This window comes from Arachis ipaensis, chromosome B9 (assembly GCF_059453495.1).
Source record: "Arachis ipaensis isolate K30076 ecotype BB chromosome B9, ASM5945349v1, whole genome shotgun sequence".
Classification (NCBI taxonomy): domain Eukaryota; kingdom Viridiplantae; phylum Streptophyta; class Magnoliopsida; order Fabales; family Fabaceae; genus Arachis; species Arachis ipaensis.
In genome coordinates, this window is record NC_142444.1 from 148,529,769 (window position 1) to 148,551,056 (window position 21,288).

A 21,288-nucleotide genomic window follows, 5' to 3' on the forward strand; every position below is an offset into this window, starting at 1 on the left:
ATTATTTATATTGTTCAAAAAAATCATTGTTTGCTTAACAAATTTCATAAATTTATTATACAATTATATACTGAAATAATATTTTATCCCTAATCTTCCAAAAAAAAAAGCAGATTGAAGCAATTATCTAAAACAAAAAATAAGTAGAAACACCATTTGCTCATTGATGTGAATGAAAGTGTCACACATATTTGGTCTTTGGTCGGCAAGTGAGACACTTTAACGCGTGAGTGAGAGTTTACTCTCTCTCTCTCTCTCTTCCCTTTTTATTTATCTTCCACTTCACATACTCTCTCTCTCTCACACAACAACAACAACAACAATACACTATTCACTCTCTTCTATTCTCTTCTCTCCTCAAATTCTTATTCTTCTTCTTCTTCTTCCATGGACAGAAGCAGAACAAGAACAACAACATCAGCAATACAAACATGCTTAGATTCTCAACTATGGCACGCCTGCGCAGGCCCCATGGTTCAAATGCCACCTCTCAACACCAAAGTCTTGTACTTCCCACAAGGCCACGCTGAACACGAACAAGCTCATGCCCATGGTCGAAAACCCCATTTTGCCCCTACCATCAAAACCCCCATTCCGCCCTTCTTCCCTTGCACACTCACCGCCATCAAATACATGGCAGAACCTGAAACCGACGAGGTCTACGTCAAGATCACCCTCACCCCTCTCCCTCAACAACACCACCTCTCAGACCCAGAAGAACACGATCATCATTGTAGTAGTAATCATAATAGTTTCTTGGACAACAATAATAATGGTGAAAAGCCTGCTTCTTTTGCAAAGACTCTAACACAATCCGATGCCAACAATGGCGGCGGTTTCTCTGTGCCTCGTTACTGCGCCGAAACCATTTTCCCAAGGCTTGATTACTCCGCAGAGCCTCCGGTTCAGACCATAATCGCAAAAGACGTGCATGGGCAGTGTTGGAAGTTCAGACACATTTATAGAGGCACGCCAAGGAGGCACCTTTTGACTACTGGTTGGAGCAATTTCGTTAACCACAAGAAGCTTGTTGCCGGTGACTCCATTGTTTTCCTCCGAGCCCAAAATGGTGACCTTTGTGTTGGGATTAGGAGGGCCAAGAAGGGTGGTATTGGTGCTGGAACCGCCACAAATACTAATATTAGTACGACTAATAATGTTGGTTATGGTGGTGGTGAATGTAATTGTGTTGGTGAGGCTGTGAATTGTGCTGTGAATGGAAGGGCATTTGAGGTGGTGTATTATCCAAGAGGGAGCTCACCGGAGTTTTGTGTGAAGGCTTCTTCAGTGAGAGCTTCAATGCAGATTCAATGGTGTTCTGGTATGAGATTCAAGATGCCCTTTGAGACTGAGGACTCTTCCAGAATCAGTTGGTTCATGGGGACTATTTCTTCTGTCCAGCTTTCAGATCCTCTTCATTGGCCTCATTCTCCTTGGCGTCTTCTTCAGGTATCTATCTTCAGATCCCATTCACTCTTAGATCTCTACTTTAATTTCCTGTTTTATCAGATTAAGCTCATTTTCATTTTTGTCACATAACTATTTCCCTATTAAATAGTTACTTGTCACTGCATGGTTCTGATATTGAGCTTTGTGTAAAATTTTGTGCAACAACATGTGTTGCTATAAATGGATTTTTTTTATGGTTAGAGTTAACAGTAGTAGTACAGTATCACCAGTTAAATTACTGTGCTGACAATTCTTGATTTTTCTAGCAATTTGAATTATTATTATGATGGGAATTTCAGGTGGTATGGGATGAACCAGATCTACTCCAAAATGTGAAGTGTGTGAATCCTTGGTTAGTTGAACTAGTCTCAAATGTGCCAAACTTTCATCTCTCTCCATTCTCACCACCAAGGAAGAAACAAAGGTTCCTACAAGACCAACCAGATTTTCAACTCATCAACCAATTTCCACCTGCATCATCATTCTCCACCATTCAAGATCATCAAGGCATACAGGGAGCCAGGCATGCCCATCAATTCGGGCTCGCTCCGCAAGATTTCCACATTCTTGATGGATTTCCAAGGCTTGATCATGCAGCACAACACCCTCATAGGCCTAGTTTTGGAATCTACAACAAGAACAACTCCGCCGCCACCAAGAACAATAACAATCTTGAGATATCTTGCTTGTTGAGTGTGGGAAATCCTGGCCAGAGTTTCAATAAGGAGGAGTCTTGTTCCAATGAAACAAAAGCACCACACATTTTGTTGTTTGGGAAGCTCATTCACACTGATCAGCAGAACCATTCATCAAACAGTTCAAATAGTGTTTATGAAGGAACTAATTCATCACTCAAGACATCAATTGAAAACTCTTCTGATGATGGAGGGTCTCCCTGGTTCAAAAATCAGCACAAGAATAATGATCTTGTTGGAACTGAAAACATTAACATATTGTGTATGGCCTTATAACAAAATCAAACTTAGTGAGTGATGACCAGTGATGAGTTCTTGAATATTTTCTTCCCATTTTCGGTTGGCCGACAAGCCTTAGCAGTTTTCATTTGATTTCCTTTCTGTTGTATAGTTTTTGAAATTTTTTTCGTATGATTCTATTAAGGTGCAAGTTAACAAAAATATTATTTATTTAGTTTTAACAAAAAAAAAATTTTGTTTTGTGCTGAAAAAAAAAAGAATTATCATGAGGGATAATATTTTCGTTAACTTGCACCTAACTTGTTTTAATTTTCAGCTAGATTTGTTCAAAGAAATGAGCAAGTTATGGCACAATGTACCTCTTGAATTTCTATGAAAGAATCAAGAATGCTTGTTATCTTAAGATCTTTATTTCTTTGATTCAATGTTCAAGCTTCAATCTCATTATTATTTTTTGGATATTAAGTGATTTATACATACATTTATTTATATGTTATGTTATTAAAAATAATTATTTTTTATATTAACTATATAAATAATTATTTAAAAAAATAAATATACTTAAATAATTATATAAAATATTTTGATAATTATATAAAATATTTTACATTATAAATATAACAAAATTAAACTCTCAATATTAGGAAAAAAAAGCGTGTATTCCTTTAATTTATTTCATGACTGATTTACCATGTTTATTAAAGATGGTATTCTCACTTCTCACACAGTAAATTGAATGTTAAAGGTCCCCCACTCTGACAAGAACATAAATGCCCAATATTATTAACTGAAAGTTGTAGCTAGTAAAAACATGCAACACAACTGCATTCAAATAAATTGAAGACATGTGATTGTGGTTGTTGATAACTTTACAACCACAAAAGATTGCAAGAAATAGCATCATATTATTGAAGGCTATACATTGTTCTTTGGTCTAGCTAGGTAAGGTAATATTGGCAATTACTATGTAAATAACATTTACTTTTACTAGGTACTATTTATGTTACTTTTTAATATTTGGTTATTATTTAACTATGAAGGAACAAGAAAAAGGTCAATTAATCTCATCCTTGTCCTTACTTTGGGAGACAATAAACTAATAAGGTAGTGTTGTCCCAAATCAAACAAAAGTACTTGTTTCTTTTTTCAGTTTCTTCATCTTCTATTTTCACTGTGGGGGGTATGGCCCACAAATTATGGTGATCTCACTGCAAACAAAGTTTTCATGGGACATTGGATCATAAAAGAGTGAAGACAAACACCAATGTATAGATTGGATGAATTATATATACCTAACAATTGAATATAATAATACTGTTACATTAAATTGGAGTTGATGATAATCACTATGCAGGAGGCACCACTAATGAGCCAATTTAGTTCTTAAGTATTAATATATCAAACTATTAGGGTTTGGAGTTTGAAGTGGCTAACAACTAACAACACCTTTAATTTCTTGTTGTAAACTCCGTTGGCCGTTTTTCTCCTTTGCACCACAATTGGACAATAAAACCGTGTGCTTTTAATTTGTTATAACTTACAAGAGTATATATATATATATATACCTTATTAGTAAGAGAATCTAATCTCCATGAAATTTTGGGCAAATTATATTTTTCTTCTCTAAAATTTGGTATAATTGAACTAAATATTTTCTATATTCTTTCAAACAAATGTTGATATTTTCTAAGTAAAGTATGATTAATATTCTTGTATTTTATAAAATATAATAATAAAATGTTTTATAAATACATTATTTTTTTAAAAATATTATGTTCACACAAAAATTTAATTATTAAATTAGTTATTTTATATTTATATATAAATATATATTATTTAATTTATTTTTAATAATTATTATATTTTATATTTTAATATTTATTCTATATGAAAAATATATAGAAAAATTCTAATAATTATGACATACATAAACTAAAAGGGAATCACGTAATTACAAAGAAAGGCATTTGTCTCTTATGATGAAATTAATTGCTCATTGACAACGGGAGGGGGGAAAAAAGAAAAGTGAAGAACATGTTCTACAGTATATTATGTTAATTAATATAGATACTGAAAATAATATTTTGAAATGTAAAAAATTTGTTAGTATATTTTTGTTTGTTTATTAGATTGTTCTGCTGACTAGTTTGTTAGGATTAGTTAATATATAGTTTGTTATTCTTTTTTTTTTCTTTTCACACTTTTTGTCCAGCTATATAAATTATATAGTATAGTGTGAAGTTTTTATGATGTATTATTCAATTGTAATAAAAAAATTTATCATCACAACACTTCTCTGTCTCGATTTCGTCTCAATCATTCTTTTTTTCCTTTTCTTTCTCATTCTGCTATAGCCATTTCACTGGTTGACAGCAACTCTTTCTCCATTTATTGTTAATTTGCTGCTCAAGATTGATACTATTTTACATGGTATCAGAGTTAGGTTACATCAATGGCGACAAACGAAGAAAACAGCTCAAATGCCAACACTTAAGTAGATTTCATTGCAGATTTCAACTGATTCACAGCGTTTATATGTCAGTTCTCGCAATTTCAAGCTCAGCTCAACAGATCGAACTCTTCTTCTCCAATCTCTAACCCCGTCAGCCCGTAGTACCTGCATCTGAGTGAAAGCCCAGGTACGGCTTTGATTCCGCTTCAGCTTGCTTCTCAAAATTACTACCAATGGTCACACGATATGTAGAGAGCACTCAGATTGAAGAACAAGGTGAAGTTCTTGGATGGTTCGATTCCGAAACCAACTGAGAATCAACCTTTGTTTGAAGCTTGGGATCGCTGTAATAACATCTTGCTTTCATGGCTCAACCTCTTGCTCTTCCCAAAAATTGCTAAGAGTGTGATGTGGAATAGCAATGTTTCAGATTTGTGGAAGGACTTGAAGAATCGTTACTCACATGAAAATGTCTTCAGAGTTGGAGAATTGAAAGAGGAATTCTACACTATCAGGCAAGGTGATTTAACTGTTACTTTCTACTTTACCAAATTGAAGTCTGTTTGGAAAAAAATTAAAGAACCTGCGTACAATCCCTAGCTGTATAGCTTGTGTTAATGGCTGCAACTGTGCATTAAAAATTATTAGGAATTATGCTTCTGAGGAATACGTTGTGAAATTTCTTAGAGGTCTGAATGAGCAATACTCTACTGTAAAATCTCAGATTATGTTACTAAAACCTTTGTCTGATATCAACGCTGTTTTGGCAATGCTAACTCAACAAGAGAGGAAATTAAGTTCAAATTTCTTGGATACAAGGATAATCACAAATTTTATGGAAGTACAACATCACAAAGAGGTAGTTATTCCTCAAGAGATAGAGGAAGAAGTCGAAGTGGTGGCAAGAAAAACACTGTTCAGAAGACTTTTGGTAAAAAATACACTTTCAAATTATGCACTTACTGCAACAGAATTGGACATTTGGTTAAGAATTGCTACAAGAAAAATGATTTTCCTACACACTGAAAGCAGAAAAGTGCAAATCACATCAGTACTGAAGGTGAAATTAAAAATTCAGGTGTTGGTGGTGACATTACTGATTCTGGTCAAGAAGAAGGTGGTAATGAAACTGCTTTTTTCTTGACTCTAGACCAGAAGCAAATTTTAATTGCAGTTCTCCAGCAACCACTCATGATAGCTCCAAGTAGTGTGAATCATATCACTTTCTCAGCCACCTTAACTCAACCAAAATGTAGACATATTTTGAATGCATATTTTACTAAAATTTCTTGGATACTAGACAGTGGTGCTACTGATCATGCCTGTTATCTTCAAAATTTTTTTAAAACTTTTTATCATATAAAGCCTGTTTTGGTTAATCTACATCTACCTTATGAATCTAAGACTTCTACAAATATTTGTGAAACTGTGCAATTGTCAATCTCTTTGATCCTTACCAATGTTTTATTCATACCTCACTCTAAATATAATTTAATTTCTGTTTCCAAATTTACTAAATCATTACATTGTGAATTTAGATTCACTAATTCTTACTGAGAGATACAAGCACTTTCTTCATTGAAGATGATTGGACAAGTTGAGATACAAGGAGACTTATATGTGATGAATGCTGAACCTATGAAACTGCCTTCATTAGATTTTAGGATACAATATGTAGCTCTTAGTGTACAGCAAGACCTAGGAGCTCTTTGGCATGCTAGACTAGATCATTTACCTTACAGCAGAATGATTACCATGAAAAATATTTTTTTTTATTGCATTACTTCTTCACATGTTTGTGATTCTTGTTAATATGCTAGACAGAGAAAATTACCTTTCACAACAAGCAATATAAATTCTGAAAATGCTTTTGATTTATTGCATATTGATATTTGGGGACCTCTTTTTATTCAATCAACTTCAGGTCATAATTATTTTCTAAATATAGTTGAGGACAAAACTCGGTTCACATGGATTTATTGCATGAAATTGAAATCTAAAACTGAAAATTGGTTCAAGACTTTGTCCAACTTGTGCAAACACAATTCAGCAAAAGAATTAAGCAAATTCAAACTGATAATGGTATAGAATTCAAAATGGATTCATTTTATAGTTCAAAAGGCATAGAACATCAAACTTCTTGTGTTGAAACTTCACAACAAAATGGTGTTGTGGAGAGAAAGTATCAACACCTACTGACAGTTGCAAGAGCATTATTGTTTCATTTAAATGTTCCCAAATATTTTTGGCATTATGCTGTGCAACATTCAGTTCATTTAATTAATAGGTTACCTAGTACATTTTTAAACAATATAACTCCATATGAGATTTTATTTCATTCAAAACCTGATCTAAATGAGCTTAAAATTTTTTGTTGTCTTGTGTTTGCTTCAACACTTACAGCTAGTAGGACAAAACTAGATCCTAGAGCTCGAAAGTGTATTTTCTTAGGATCCAAGTCAGAAACCAAAGGTTCTATTTTATTTGATTTAAACACAAAAGAAATTTTTATCTCACGAAATATAGAATTTTTTGAACATATTTTTTTCTTTTAGATATGTTCAAACAACAACCAGGACTCATGCAAACTCAAATTCTCACCCACAACACTATTATAATCCAACAAATTTTGATCCTTTTCCTGATTTGTAATTGCCTACTGCATCACATTATGAGGATATTATTCATACATCATCACATCCTAGAATCACTATTGATGTCTCTAATAACAATAGCTCTCTTTCATCTTTGAATAATGACATTAGTAAGAATTCTACATCATCTGCATCATACATTCATGAAAATAGTGATAATGCTGCTGTCCTTATGCCTCATGTTGATCACATTCAACCTGAACCAACTCAACCTGCCTTGAGAAGGTCTCAGAGAGATAGAAAACTATCCTCATACCTTAAAGAAGTTCATTGTTTTAGTATGGCGTCACATGAGAATCCTATCAATATTGTTCGTTCTTCTTCAAATTGTAAATACCCTTTATCACACCATTTATCATATGCATCTTTCTCTCCAAAACACCTAGCCTTCACTTTTGCACTTATAAATAACCCTGACTCGAAGCACTAGTTTGAGGCTGTTATGCATGATTGCTGGAGAAAAGATATTGATGCAAAACTTATTGCTCTTGAGCAAAACAAGACTTGGATCATCACTTCTCTTCTTCCTGGCAAGAATACAGTAGGTTGTAAATGGATTTTTTGCATTAAATTCAACCCAGATGGGACAATTGATAGACATAAGGCTCGGCTAGTTGCTCAGGGGTTCACTCAAATTCCAAGCGTTGTTTATATTGACACCTTCAACCCGGTTGTTAAAATGAGCACAGTGAGAGTTCTCTTAGCAATTGCAGCATCAAAGAATTGATATCTTTATCAACTTAATGTCAATACCGCTTTCTTTCATGGGGATCTCCATGAAGATGTTTATATGAAGTTACCAAAAGGGCTGAAGTGTGATAATCCCAAGTTAGTTTGTAAATTAGAAAGATCTCTTTATAGTTTGAAATAGGCGAACCGTCAATGGAACATGAAACTATCCAATGCTTTAATTGAATTGGAATATATTCAGTCTGAAAATGATCACTCTTTATTCACCAAGTCCACTAATGTTAGTTTCACTGCTATTTTAGTCTATGTCGATGATTTTGTGTTAGTTGGTGATGATCTCTCATAAATTGAAGCTGTCAAACGCTTCTTGGACAGCAAATTCAAGATAAAGGATCTTGGTATTTTAAAATTCTTTATTGGCATGGAAGTAGCAAGAAGCAAAACAGGGATTGTTCCTTATCAAAGAAAATACGCTTTAGATTTGATCAATGATTGTGGCTTACTTGGAGCCAAACCTACCACTACACCTATGGATTATACTACATCTTTGTCAAAAAATTGTGGCTCTCCTCTACCTGATGTTGCTCTTTATAGAAAGCTGGTTGGTCGCCTTCTTTATCTCACCAATACCAGACCCGACTTGAGCTACCCTGTAGGTTGTCTTACTCAATTCATGGATTGTCCCATTGATGTTCATCTCAAGGCAGTTTATAGAGTGATTCGATACTTGAAACAATCACCACCAGCATCAGATCTTTTTTTTGTCTCTAATTCTTTTATTCTCTCTGGATATACTCATTCTGATTGGGGGGCTTGTAAGGATACTAGAAAATCTATTACTGGTTGTTGCTTCTTTCTTGACCAAACTCTTATATCTTGAAAAAGCAAGAGGCAAACAACAGTCTCTAGATCCTCTTCTGAAATTGAATATTGATCTTTAGCAAATGGAACTTGTGAACTTATATGGTTGCTAAAACTTTTAAAAGAATTCAAGATTTCTCCTCCCCTGCTTGTTGATATATTCTGTGACAATAATCTGCTATATATATTGCCTCAAATCCGGTTTTTCATGAATAGACAAAGCATGTTGAAATTGACTGCCATGTAGTTCTTAAAAAATATAAAGAAAGAGTTTCAAATCTTCAACATATTGCCTCTAGTGAGCAGCTGGCTGATCTGTTTACAAAGCCTCTTGCACCGGGATTCTTCTCCTACTTGCTATTCAAGCTGGGATTACTTGATCTACACAAGCCAAGTAATACCAGCTTGTGAGGGGATGCTAGTTAATATAGATACAGGAAATAATAGTTTCAAATGTAAAAGATTTGTTAATATATTTTTGTTTGTTTGTTAGATTGTTCAGCTGACTAGTTTGTTAGGACTAGCTAATATATAATTTGTTATTCCTTTTTTTCTTTTCACACTTTTTTTACAACTATATAAACTATATAGCATAGCGTAAAATTCTTATGATGTATTATTCAATTGCAATTAGAAAATTCATCATCACAATACTCTTCTCTCTCTCTCTTTCAGTTTTTTCTTGATCATTCTTTTCTTCTTTTTCTTCCTCATTCTACTGCAACCATTTCACTAGCTGATAACAACTCTTTTTCCATTTATTGTTAATTTACTGCCCAAAATTGATACCATTTTACATATTATATGAGATTTTCTATACCTCATAATCATGTAACACCATTACTAAAGGAGTTTGAATCTATAATTATCTTATTTAATTTGGTGCCATAAAAGATACTAATTTAACAAATATAATGGAAGAAGTCAACTTTATGGTTGACCTATCTAACGGTAAACTCATAATCTCAAGCAGGGTTAGTTTAATTAAGAATGCTAGGGGTCAACAACTTTTGTATTTTGTAACCATCAATTAGTCATCAATAGTGTTTTTAATGATGTGATATTACATCCAATGGTGGGAGATCACTCACTTTTCTTTTGATGATTAAGTACTGACTACAAAACACAAAAATTACTAGCCCCTAGACTTTCTCTAGTTTAATTAAACATTGATTAATGCTAAAAATATATGCAAATTAAAGTTATCCTACTCACGTATATGTTTATAAAACTAGCTTAAATAACCTCTTATTAATTAATTAAAGATGCACTCATGCATATATATTTTAAAGCTGGCTTAGCTTGACGTGTGCTTTTAGGTGGTATTAGCAACCGTTTGACTTTTTAATTTAACGACCCTGGACTTACAGTTAATGAAAGCTTTAATTCACTTTACGGATTATTAATTAAGGTAACTACTAATTAACATTATCATCTTCTTTCTTTTTAATTTATCTCAACAATGTCGTGAAGATTAATATTCGTAGCTACCAATAACATTGACCAATTAATATTTTCTTTTCTCTTTATTTAAAAGAAAATGTGAATAAAAAAGAAGCATAAAGATGAATAATAATGGCATGCATGCAAGTAAGTGCTACTCATGCGCCTAAGAAATGGCCGAAAGGGAATAGTTCTATGTAATGTAATAATCCACATTCCATTCCCCAAGTATGCCGCAGTTACAGGAAAAAAGAGTAAATGATACCTTGGGATCTCAGTCATATATATAATTAATATTGTTTCTATATATGCTCACATGAGAGTTGAGACCCTTAGATTATGACTTACTCAACCGTGGTTACGTTCTATATTTATATTTATATTTATAAATATAAATAAATGGTATGTATAACGTTGTTATTATAATATATAAGATGTATTTTTAATGAAATAAGGCAAACAAAGATATGCAAAGGTCAAGAAACACAGCTCAATTCAACTACTTCATGCCCCCAACATCGGCACAAGTTGTGTTTTTATGTTGGACAAAGATTATGTGCATACACATAAACATACACTTGTTTATTATAATAATACTACTTGTATGAATTAAGCTACTAGCTAGATAGGCTTAGTGGTTGCATGTGAATGTTTAATGCTGGTTTTATTAATTATTATAAGGGCTGGAATTGGTTGGCTGAACCAGCCATGTCAATTAAATATAATATTTTTGGGATCAAGCACAGATCCCAATTAGGTCTTTTTTGTGTTAAGATAAAGGACATCTTTCACAAGTCAACTGATGAATGATATAACTATCAGGTTTCAGTTTCACACATGGGGATTGTCAAAAATATCAATTCCATATTTAATTAGTATTAACATGGGACATGTTGAAATAATGAACTGCCTCTTCAGTGTTCAAATTGATTGTTGAGTCAAAGTCGGTACCCTCAGAATTAAAGTCAAAGGAACTATTTTTTCTCAGACATGGATGTGATATGGTGAATTTGGTGTAGGTTGTCATTTCAACCAGAATAACTTCAATGCCAGTTTCCAAGTAAGATCAATTTCAACATATTGAATTGAATTATAGTAAATTGGTATCGGGAAAGAGAATACTTTAAAATTATCTTATATTCAATTATATTATTATTATAACTAGCTAATAAAAATTTTGCTAATACTGTTTGATTTGAAGGACGAGAGACTTGTTCTATTAAAATCTCTAGTTCTTCTGTTTTACTTTTTTTTTTTTTAGGATAGACTAATGTGTGATTCTAATTATGTTTATTGGAGTTAGCCATTGGGCCGGGCTAAGCCCAAAAGGGAGAGTGATATCTCTTTTGAGTTTGGTGAAGCATTTTCAAGTCTACTAATGGTAGCGGATTACGGATATGTAGTCCTAGATCATGAACATAGTTAATATAATGGGCCTCCATTATCCATGTATCAGATCCAATTCTCAAAACCCAGAAAGCTCTTTTGTCTCATTTCCGTCACTACAAGAAACTCAAAAATTCATAGTAAAAGAAAAAAAAAAAAAAAAAACCCAAAAATTTCCTATTACCGTGAATCCGTGATCAATTACCCTATTACCCAAAAGTGTTAGTCGATGATATCATGATTAATGATCTGTCAAGGACTTGTTTAAATGATTTTTGAAGGAAATATTTTTTAAGTAATTTTTTTAAAATAATATTTTGAAAAAGTAAATTTAATTTAATGTTTAGATATTTTATATAAAAATAATTTTTTATCTATTAAATATATTTAGATTCGATAATATAAAAATATTTTTTGTTTATTTATTATGTTAAAATATATTTTTTAAATAAAAATATATTTTTTAAAAAAATTTGAACTGTAAATTCTAAAAAAATAATTTTTAATTCTTTTAATATTTTTACTTTTATCATTAAAGAATTGTTAAACATACTAAGAATTTGTTTAAACATAATTAAGTTGTTCATTTTTCTATAGTAATTAGATCCTAGCTCAACCTATTTGATAATTATAAAAAATAAAAAATTAATTAGTAATTATGACCGAGTTAATTATTAGTTATGATAATTATGTCTTCAATTAACAAACAGTAATAATAAAGAGAATGAGATATTATCGGTGATGACAGGTTAAGGACTAAAGTAATAATAGTAAATGGTTGGAAATTGAGATTGAAAATTAAGAGTGGAATAAGTTAGATTAATAAAATAGCTTAAGAATTTAAAACAATTTTTTAAGAGTTTAAATAATTTTATTATATAAATTTTGTTTTTTATAAATATAAAATTATTTTTATTTATTCACTAATAGATTTAACAGCTTGCTAAGGAGTTATAATTCAAATAATATAGCTTTTTCATACTCATCTAAAAAGTTGCAGGTTCGAAACTCCTTATTTTTGATAATATATATATATATATATATATATATATATATTAATAGCTTTATGTAGAAATAGTAGTTTAGAAAGGGTAGTTTACTGAGATAAACTTTAAAGTAGTCATTGAAATTGCACTCGAGCCTTAAAGTAATCCCCGAAGTTAATAATTCCTTAAATTCGTCCCTGAAATTGCACTCCGTAACTCATAGTAGTCCTTGAAAAATTTTCCGTTCGTCGGAATCTTAAAAAGACGTCGTTTTGAGAAGTAAAAAAAAAATTGAAAACGATGTAATTTTGTGTTTATTTAAAAAAAAAAAAAAGAAAAGAAAGTAAAACAAAAACACGCTAAACCCCACGTCACCACCCCTTCCCCGAGCCTTCTCTTTCCCTTTCCCAACCCTTCCCCTTCCCCTTCCCCAATCTGCCCTTTCCCTTCCCCTTCTCTCCCTCACAAGCAAGCTTTCCCCAACCCTCTCTGTCGCCGGCCTCCATTTCGGTGCCGCGCCAATCGTCCCTCCCTAACTGTTTTTCACGTTCCCAATCTGCTTCTTCGCACCACCACGAGATCGAGGTGCTCTCCGACCTCGCCGTCCAGATTTCACACTTTCTCACTATTTTCAAGTGCTCTGTCAACCGCCCCCAACCCTCCGTCGCCGACGTCTGCGCTCTCGAGCCCGCCGCACTCGTCGGCCCTCCCTATTTGTCACCGTTTGCTCTCTGTCTCCCTCTGCATCCTTCTTCTCTGCTCTGCGGCAAAGGTGAGTTTTTTTAAATTTTTTTAGTTATTGAATCATTATTGTTTAATATTTTGGATGATTATTGCTGCTCATGATTGTGTTTTAATGTAGTTGCCATGGTTGATTTTTTGTTATTTTTGATTCTGTAATTGTTGATGTTTTTTTGTGATTGTTGTTTTTGATCGGTTGATTGATGCTGGTTATTTAGGTTAATTGATCCTTTCTAATTGTTGTTGGTTCTTTTTTGTGATTTTTTGTAATTGTTAGTTTTTTCAATTCTGTGATTTTTGTTGGTTTCTGAAGATGTTGTTGTTGTTGCTTGTATGAAATTGAAGAAGAAGAAGAACATCAGTGAAGAAGAGAATTGGTGAAGATAAGGATTAGTTTTTTTAATAAATATAAAACGACGTCGTATTGGGTATTATTTTTTTTAATAAATACAAAACGACGTTGTTTCAGTCCAGCTCAGTTTTTCGTTAGCAAGGATGGACGAAAATTATTTCAAGGACTATTATGAGTCCCGAAGTGCAATTTCAGGGACGAATTTGAGGAATTATTAACTTCGGGGATTACTTTGAGGCTCGAGTGCAACTTCAGGGACTACTTTGAGACTTATCTCTACTTTACTCCAATAAAAAAACCTAGTACCCACAAGAACTGCGTAACACGCACAACTCTCACTCTCAATCTGCCGTTGATGTCTTTGCGTCTCCGTGCGTCGTCCTCTGCCACGTCTCCTTTTTCTTTGCCGCCGAACAGCTGACTGCACTCCTCTTCTTGGTGCTTTCATTGCTGAGACTTTTGCCGGCAGTTTTTGGACCACCGTTCTTGGTTCTATCATGTGTGAACTGGTATATCATCATCTCCCTTTTAATGTTTGTTTTCTTTCTAATCGATTTAGTGAGTATTCTCTGATATTCAATTTGGTCTTGAACTTGGACAAATAGGGCTGGCAATGGGTATCATAGGGTAGGATTTAAACTCTACCTTAACCCTATTCATAGGTTAAAAACTTTTTTTAAATTTTACCCTATCTTATTCGCAGGTTGAGAACTCTTTTTTTTTTTTTTTTTTTTTTTTGTAATAATATGGGGTACTAGCCCAAAAGCAAAAAGACTACACAAAAATAGTATGAGAGATAGAGACTCCCGTTAAAGTCATCAATAAGCAAGCTCTGAAGATCTGAAGGAGGCAAGTCTATAAAACTATAACCTGGTAATGTGGGCACACCGATTTGCCTCCCTATAAACATGTCTAAATATAATCTCCCAAAGTCGCTTCATCCACTCTGCTATCTTTCGGATTATATGGCTGTGGCCGTGGCTATCACTAGGGTTTCTCTTAATGTACATAATTGCATTTAGAGAATCCAACTCTACTATAACCCTTCTCATCCCTAGACTCCATGCTGTCTGTAAATTCTATCCGCACCCTAAAATTCTAAATTCTACTCTATCCGACCCTACCCGCATAAATAATTTTTTTTAAATAAATGTAAAATTCAACCATTCCAAATTTCATACATATTAATAAAATAGAAAATAAAAAACTAAGTTCAAATTAAAATTAAAAATAATAAAATCTTAAAGAAATCCAACATAAAATTACAAATAATATGATCATCAACTAGTTTAGTGATTATTTCAAGTTTTTATAAAAAGAAGATTGTGAGTACAAGACTTACTTTCTTCACTACATGTATAACTTTTACATATATATTATATAATATATTAAGGGTGCATATAGGGTAGGGTAGGATATACCCTAAACCCGTACCCTACCCTAACCGCAGGCAAATTTGCACCCTATCTTACTCTATCCGCAGCGGATAGGGTAGACAACCCTAATCGAACGGGTTGGTTTGGATTGAGTACCCGCGGGTAGGGTATATATTGCCAGCCCTATGAAAGAGTCTTAATCTGGTCTTAAAGTTTTAATTTCTAAACTTTGTGAACATGACTCATGTCCTAAAACGCGAATAGTTGGATGCACTAGGTAAAACCACATTTTGGTCAAAAAACAAAAATGTTTATGAGTTGGAAGTTGCCAGAAAAATTGTTCTAGGACTAATGCCATTCATGTTTATAAAGTTTAGAGACTAAATAGTATGCTTCTAAAAATTGGATCAGACCAGTCGGTCAAACTAATTCAACCGAAAACTGGTAATAAAAATTATTCGGTTCGCTGATAATAAAAATTGTTCTAGGAACCGGCCGGTTCTTGATAAACGGCGCCGTTTTCATTTTTTAGGAAAAAAAAACCCAACGTTCAGCCTCACTCACTCACCCCCCCCCAACCCACCCACACAACACCCCTGTGTTCGTGATCACTATCCCTCTGAACCCTGAAGCAAAGTTCAAAATCACCAAACCTAAACCCTATCCCTGCAACGGTTCTGCCGCCGCCGTCTGTGCTGTCGGCGCCTCCGCGGCTTCCTCCTTCCCGCTGTCCCGAGCCCAGGCCCTGTCTTGTAGCTCGGCGTCCTCCTTCCCCCTGTTCCCGTCCTGCCTGGCTTCTCTGTTCGAGGCTTGGAGCAGCTCGCCGCCGTGTCTCCGGTCGCCGTCGTCTCGCCGGTCGCCGTCCGTGTATCCGTCGAAGGTTAGTGGCACTTCACTTCTTCTAGTTCTAGCCATTCAAATCCATTTTATATATGGGGTCTTTGATTCTAAACATCTGCCATTGGAACACCACATAAAACAAAATCCAAACACCTGATTAAAACAATAAACGATTTAAAAAACTGAAATTTAGAAACTTAGAAAAAAATACTCACAGTTTGCTGCATGAAGTAACCCTTAGTAGCTGGGTCAGGGGTAGCAGTAAGACCAGGGTTGTTAGTTGGTAACTCCTTCGGTTCCAAAGCCATTGAGAACAGACGAAACCCACTGAATTTCTGCAACAAAAGAAAAGGGAAAAATGAGGTTAGCGCTTAGAGCTTAGGGCATTGAAGGATTGGATGAAAAAGATGAAACTTTTGGAACCTTTGGTTTGTGGGTATGTGAGAGTTGGAAAGGGATTGAATTGGGAGAGAGGAAAAATTGGGGTTTGGCGATGAATCGGTACATAAAATTGTACCAAATTTGTCAGTAACAACTCTTTTGGGGAGTTCTACTATTTGAAGTTGAAATTTAAGTTTTTGTGGCAATCCTCTTCTCATGCTGTTAAATTATATAATTACTCATCATATTCCAGTAAGATTTTGTGGCCACTGGATGTACTAAAACATTTACAGTGATACTACTACCATGCCTTCTCTGTTCGACTTCACTAGCTAGTAGCTACCTTTTCATGTTATTATTACTCAACATTTGTAAATAATTGTAATGCAAACAGGGCTTCATTGAACTGTAAATTATATTTAATTGATTGTTTTGGGGGGCTAAAAGGTTAAAGTTCTTACTTATTAGTTGATGTATGTAGTTAGTTATAATAATTTTGACAGCTTTATATTATGTAACTCTGTCAACTAACTTTTGGTTTATGTGAAAACCGGTCTCACGTTTGGTTTTTCATCATTTCTTGGAATATACGTTTAGAATTTTTTGGTTTTACTTGCTTTGAATCTGATGTGGAATTACTGTATTGAGAGGATTAAAGTTTTGTTTTCTAAAACCAACCAAAAAAGTAGTGTTGTTATGGTTTTTCGATCTTAAGGATTTTTATGAAAATATTGTGTTTGACCGTAGTAGGAATAATAATTATTCAAAACCATTCAAAGTTTTGAGTTTGTATTTTGATAAGATCATATAGATTTGGTTGATGGTATTTTATGTAGTGTTTTAAATTTGGAAGATATTTTAAGATTTATATTAGACTATAATTATATTTTAGAATGTTTGTTTATAATTTATTTATTATTTTATTCTAAAATAGTTTTTCCGGTTGAACCACCGGTTGGACCAATGAACCAGTGACTAGAGTGGTTGATGACCGGTCCGGTTCTCAGAACCTTGCTAAATAGAGACTATTGAAATTTCAGAACTAAATTGAAATTTGCATGCAAGCTTAGGTTCCAAATTGAGTTTTAAGTATTATCTCGTATTCTCTCTGCAATGTTTCCTTTTTTCTTTTAATATGCCACAAACTTAGGTTTAGTTTAAAATCAATATGTATAAATAAACATATTAAAAAACAAAGTGGAGATTTAGGTCCATAGATTGTAATGATGTATCTTTTATAAAATTAAACCAATTACACGATGATACATTATAAAGTTTAATTGAAACAAATTTCATATAGAATGTATATGCATTGATTTAATGATACACTAAATTTTCAATGAACTGTTGATTCCTGCTATTGCTAAATGTCTATTGTTCTACTAATTCCATGTTTTTGAATTTTGGCTACTAAATCACATCATTTAGCCTCTTACATTACTGAATAGAACATTTCAGTTGATGTTTCATAATGAGTGTCCTTTTGCATCTTTTGATATATTGAAAAATATATTTATGTTAGTGTAGCCACTTTGCTCACTTAATATGATTTGGATGGATGAAATTGATAATCACGATGTAAGTTAGTAATAATAAGAAACAGTGTTTGTGTTATAATATGTAGTTTGGCTATTCATGGTATATGAGCATTGGTTGTTAGTGCTTGATTCAATGGGGAGCAGAAAAGTGTTTGAAACAAATGGGTGTGTCTATGAAAGCTAGTAAGTGATTGCTGAATAGTGAATAGTGCTTCGCTTTGAGCTTCCAAGAGATGTGAGGGAAAGAGGGAAAAGAGGAGTGAAGTGTGGTGCTTTACTTGCACACACACAACTCACACTACACTGGGAATTGAATTTGGTGTTCAGAAGATGTCATTTGTCAATTTTGTGATCTATATAATTAATTTCCTAAGCTTGAGTTTTCCAGCATGACATTGTTGGGCAAAATTCCTCAGGAGAATACATGGAGTTTGGCGTTAATGTGTTATATATAGTGATTGTACAAGTAGAATTTGTGGGAATGGTTGCTTTATTAACTAAGAATTTAAATATGTTAGCATGACTTGAGAGGACTAAAATAGGAAAATATAAGGTATTGATTCTTTTGCCTATTCAAATATTTTGTACAATGACTTTGATATAATTTTTGTATTAATATTAGTGGATTATGGTTAGCGACTTACTATCTATGGAACAGTGTTGATTTTAACATGTATGGTTTTCTGTCTCTATGCCTATACTTGCTCATTAAGGTTCTTTTAAGAATGTCTATATTGTTGATAATCTTTTGAACATAATTAGTGACATCTTAATGCAGTTAAAGCTAATGTTTACCTAACAAGTATTTGTTTTGCACAGTTCAAGTGGCATCTTCGCAAGAAAGCAGCACGAGTTATCTACTTACAGTTTGCCCTGCAGAAACATGCCCTAATTGAACAACTACATGACAAACAAGAGCAGGTTTGCACTTTCATGCTTACTCCAATATGTTTTAAGTGGGGAAATATGATTTCAATTATTTTCTTTTCCTATCTAATTTTCTAACTTGTAACCTTCTCATGAAGATAAAAGAATGGCTTCACAACTGGGTTGGAGAAGATAGAAAAACGATCCGAAATTAATGATTAACGATCAAACAAAAATTGAATTTAAGATTTCAAATCTTCCGGTAGGGGGTGAAGAAACAAATGCAAAAAAAAAATGATGATGGTGAGCAGTATTCCAAAGAGTGACGATTATGTATTCACGGTAGTATAATAGACTAATTAATTGTTATAATATTGAGATAATTAAATAATTAATTAGTCTAATGTTATTTGGTATTCTATTGCCTCTTTTTGTTCTCTTTGTTTTCAGTTCTCATCTAAATTTCATGAGACCCTGACACAGTGAGAATGCCTGCAATTTGGAGCAGCAGAACAATGGCATTTACACGATCTTCCAAAACATTCTTCTTCTCCTTCAACCTTCTTCAAAGGCGAACCTGTTCTTCCAGCACATCACAACCCCAACCCCAACCCTTCAATGCCGAAACCATCTGCAGAATCCTATCCGCCAATCCAACTTCCACCGTCGACGCCTCCCTCGCCAACATTCCCGTGCAAATGTCGCCAGACCTTGCGGTTGATGTCCTGAAGAAGCTCAGCAATGCCGGTGTACTTGCCCTCTCGTTCTTTCGTTGGGTCGAGAAGCAACAAGGGTTCAAGCACACCACTGAGAGCTTCCACGAGTTGATCGAGTCACTTGGTAAGATCAGACAGTTCAAGATGATTTGGACTTTGCTTGCTGAAATGAACCGCAAAAAATTGCTGACCAGAGAAACATTTTCGCTCGTTTCTCGAAGGTACGCGAGGGCAAGGAAGGTCAAGGAAGCAGTGGAGGCATTCGAGAAGATGGAACAGTATGGGATGAAGCCACAGGTCTCGGATTTTAACCGTTTGATCGATGTTCTATGCAAGTCCAAGAGTGTTGAGAAAGCACACGAGGTGTTTGATAAAATGCGGATGAGAAAAATTGTGCCTGATTTGAAGACATACACTATTTTGTTGGAAGGTTGGGGTACCCAAGGGAACTTGTTGAGGGTGGATGAGATTCGTAGGGAGATGGAGAGTGAAGGTTTTGAGCCTGATGTAGTCACATATGGCATTGTCATGAACGCATATTGCAAGGCAAAGAAGTATGATAGTGCTGTCGGGTTCTACCATGAGATGGTGGAGAAGGGTGTTAGGCCTAGTCCACACATATATTGTACTTTGATTAATGGGTTGGGTTCTGATAAGAGATTACATGAAGCTCTTCAGTTCTTTGAGATGTCCAAGGCCAGTGGTTTCCCCCCGGAGGGGCCGACTTACAACGCTGTTGTCGGGGCTTATTGCTGGTCGACAAAGATGGAGGATGCCTATCGGGTGGTTGGAGAGATGAAGGAATTGGGGATTGGTCCAACTTCGAGAACATATGACATAATACTGCACCACCTGATAAAGGCTCAGAGAAACCAAGAAGCTTATTTGATTTTCCGGCGAATGAGTAGCGAGTTTGGGTGTGAGCCGAGTGTGAGCACATATGAGATCATGGTGAGGATGTTCTGCAATGAAGGGAGATTGGAGATGGCAATGGAAGTTTGGGATCAGATGAAATCCAAGGGAATCCTTCCTGGAATGCATATGTTCTCGAGTTTGATCGGTTCCTTGTGCAATGAAAGCAAGGTAGATGAAGCTTGTAGGTACTTTCAGGAAATGCTGGATATGGGGATTCGCCCTCCTGCACAATTGTTTAGTTCCTTCAAGCAAGCTCTAATTTACGAAGGGATGGAAAATACTGCCATACATTTTGCAGTGAAACTTGATAAACTGAGAAAAACTCCATTAATTGCTTGATGACACAAAAGGCTAATATATTCTAAAGTTTAATATTACATTATTATCTCATTGTATTGCTTGGGTAATGTCTTTAATCATATAGCATATGCTCTAAGTATATTATCCATTCCATGCAAAAGAATAGGTCCATGTTTTATCCTTAGTGCGAGAGCAGCCAATAAGCAACAATTTTGTCTTGTGTTGAAGAAAGGGACTTGCTATTCTCTCTAACTTGATAACTACTAAATATGGAGACAACAATTGCCAGCTTGGATTGGGGGTCGGAGCAATCCTCTCGAGTCCCGAAACACACATGGAAAATAAAGACATAATAGAATAATTATTATTTGTATTTATTAATTCGAAAATATTTGATAATAAAAAA

At 34.2% G+C, this 21,288-nt stretch overlaps 2 protein-coding genes and 1 long non-coding RNA gene across 7 annotated transcripts; 2 read left to right on the forward strand and 1 right to left on the reverse strand.

Annotated features, from left to right (window-relative positions):
• Positions 1-249: 249 nt before the first annotated feature.
• LOC107619448 (auxin response factor 16) lies at positions 250-2,466 on the forward strand. Its single transcript, XM_016321741.3, has 2 exons — positions 250-1,449; positions 1,749-2,466. The coding sequence occupies exons 1-2, from the start codon at positions 388-390 to the stop codon at positions 2,418-2,420; spliced, it is 1,734 nt and encodes a 577-aa protein (XP_016177227.1). The 5' UTR covers positions 250-387; the 3' UTR covers positions 2,421-2,466.
• Positions 2,467-15,910: 13,444 nt separating this feature from the next.
• Positions 15,911-20,959, forward strand: LOC107618108 (Tetratricopeptide repeat (TPR)-like superfamily protein). 5 transcript variants are annotated; one of them, XM_021110635.2, is made up of 4 exons: positions 15,911-16,205; positions 18,904-19,005; positions 19,110-19,254; positions 19,402-20,959. In XM_021110635.2, the coding sequence occupies exon 4, from the start codon at positions 19,440-19,442 to the stop codon at positions 20,919-20,921; it is 1,482 nt and encodes a 493-aa protein (XP_020966294.1). In that variant the 5' UTR covers positions 15,911-16,205; positions 18,904-19,005; positions 19,110-19,254; positions 19,402-19,439; the 3' UTR covers positions 20,922-20,959. The 5 variants fall into 5 exon arrangements, with proteins under 5 accessions (XP_020966294.1, XP_016175533.1, XP_016175536.1 ...); XM_021110634.2 differs by having other exon boundaries at positions 15,930-16,205; positions 19,110-19,293; XM_021110631.2 differs by having other exon boundaries at positions 15,930-16,205; positions 19,435-20,959.
• Positions 16,149-16,681, reverse strand: LOC107618110 (uncharacterized). The gene is made up of 3 exons (XR_002353506.2): positions 16,589-16,681; positions 16,381-16,500; positions 16,149-16,280 (listed from the first exon to the last, which is right to left on the reverse strand). It is a non-coding gene; the product is annotated as an uncharacterized LOC107618110 (long non-coding RNA).
• Positions 20,960-21,288: the final 329 nt, after the last annotated feature.

Excerpts from the sequence above, each read along its gene's own strand:
- LOC107619448 (XM_016321741.3), top strand. The coding sequence starts at position 388 with ATGGACAGAAGCAGAACAAGAACAACAACATCAGCAATACAAACATGC. Across the intron at positions 1,450-1,748 it reads CTCCTTGGCGTCTTCTTCAG|GTGGTATGGGATGAACCAGA; the intron begins GTATCTATCTTC and ends TGGGAATTTCAG.
- LOC107618108 (XM_021110631.2), top strand. The coding sequence starts at position 19,233 with ATGCAAAAAAAAAATGATGATG. Across the intron at positions 19,255-19,434 it reads GCAAAAAAAAAATGATGATG|TGAGAATGCCTGCAATTTGG; the intron begins GTGAGCAGTATT and ends ACCCTGACACAG.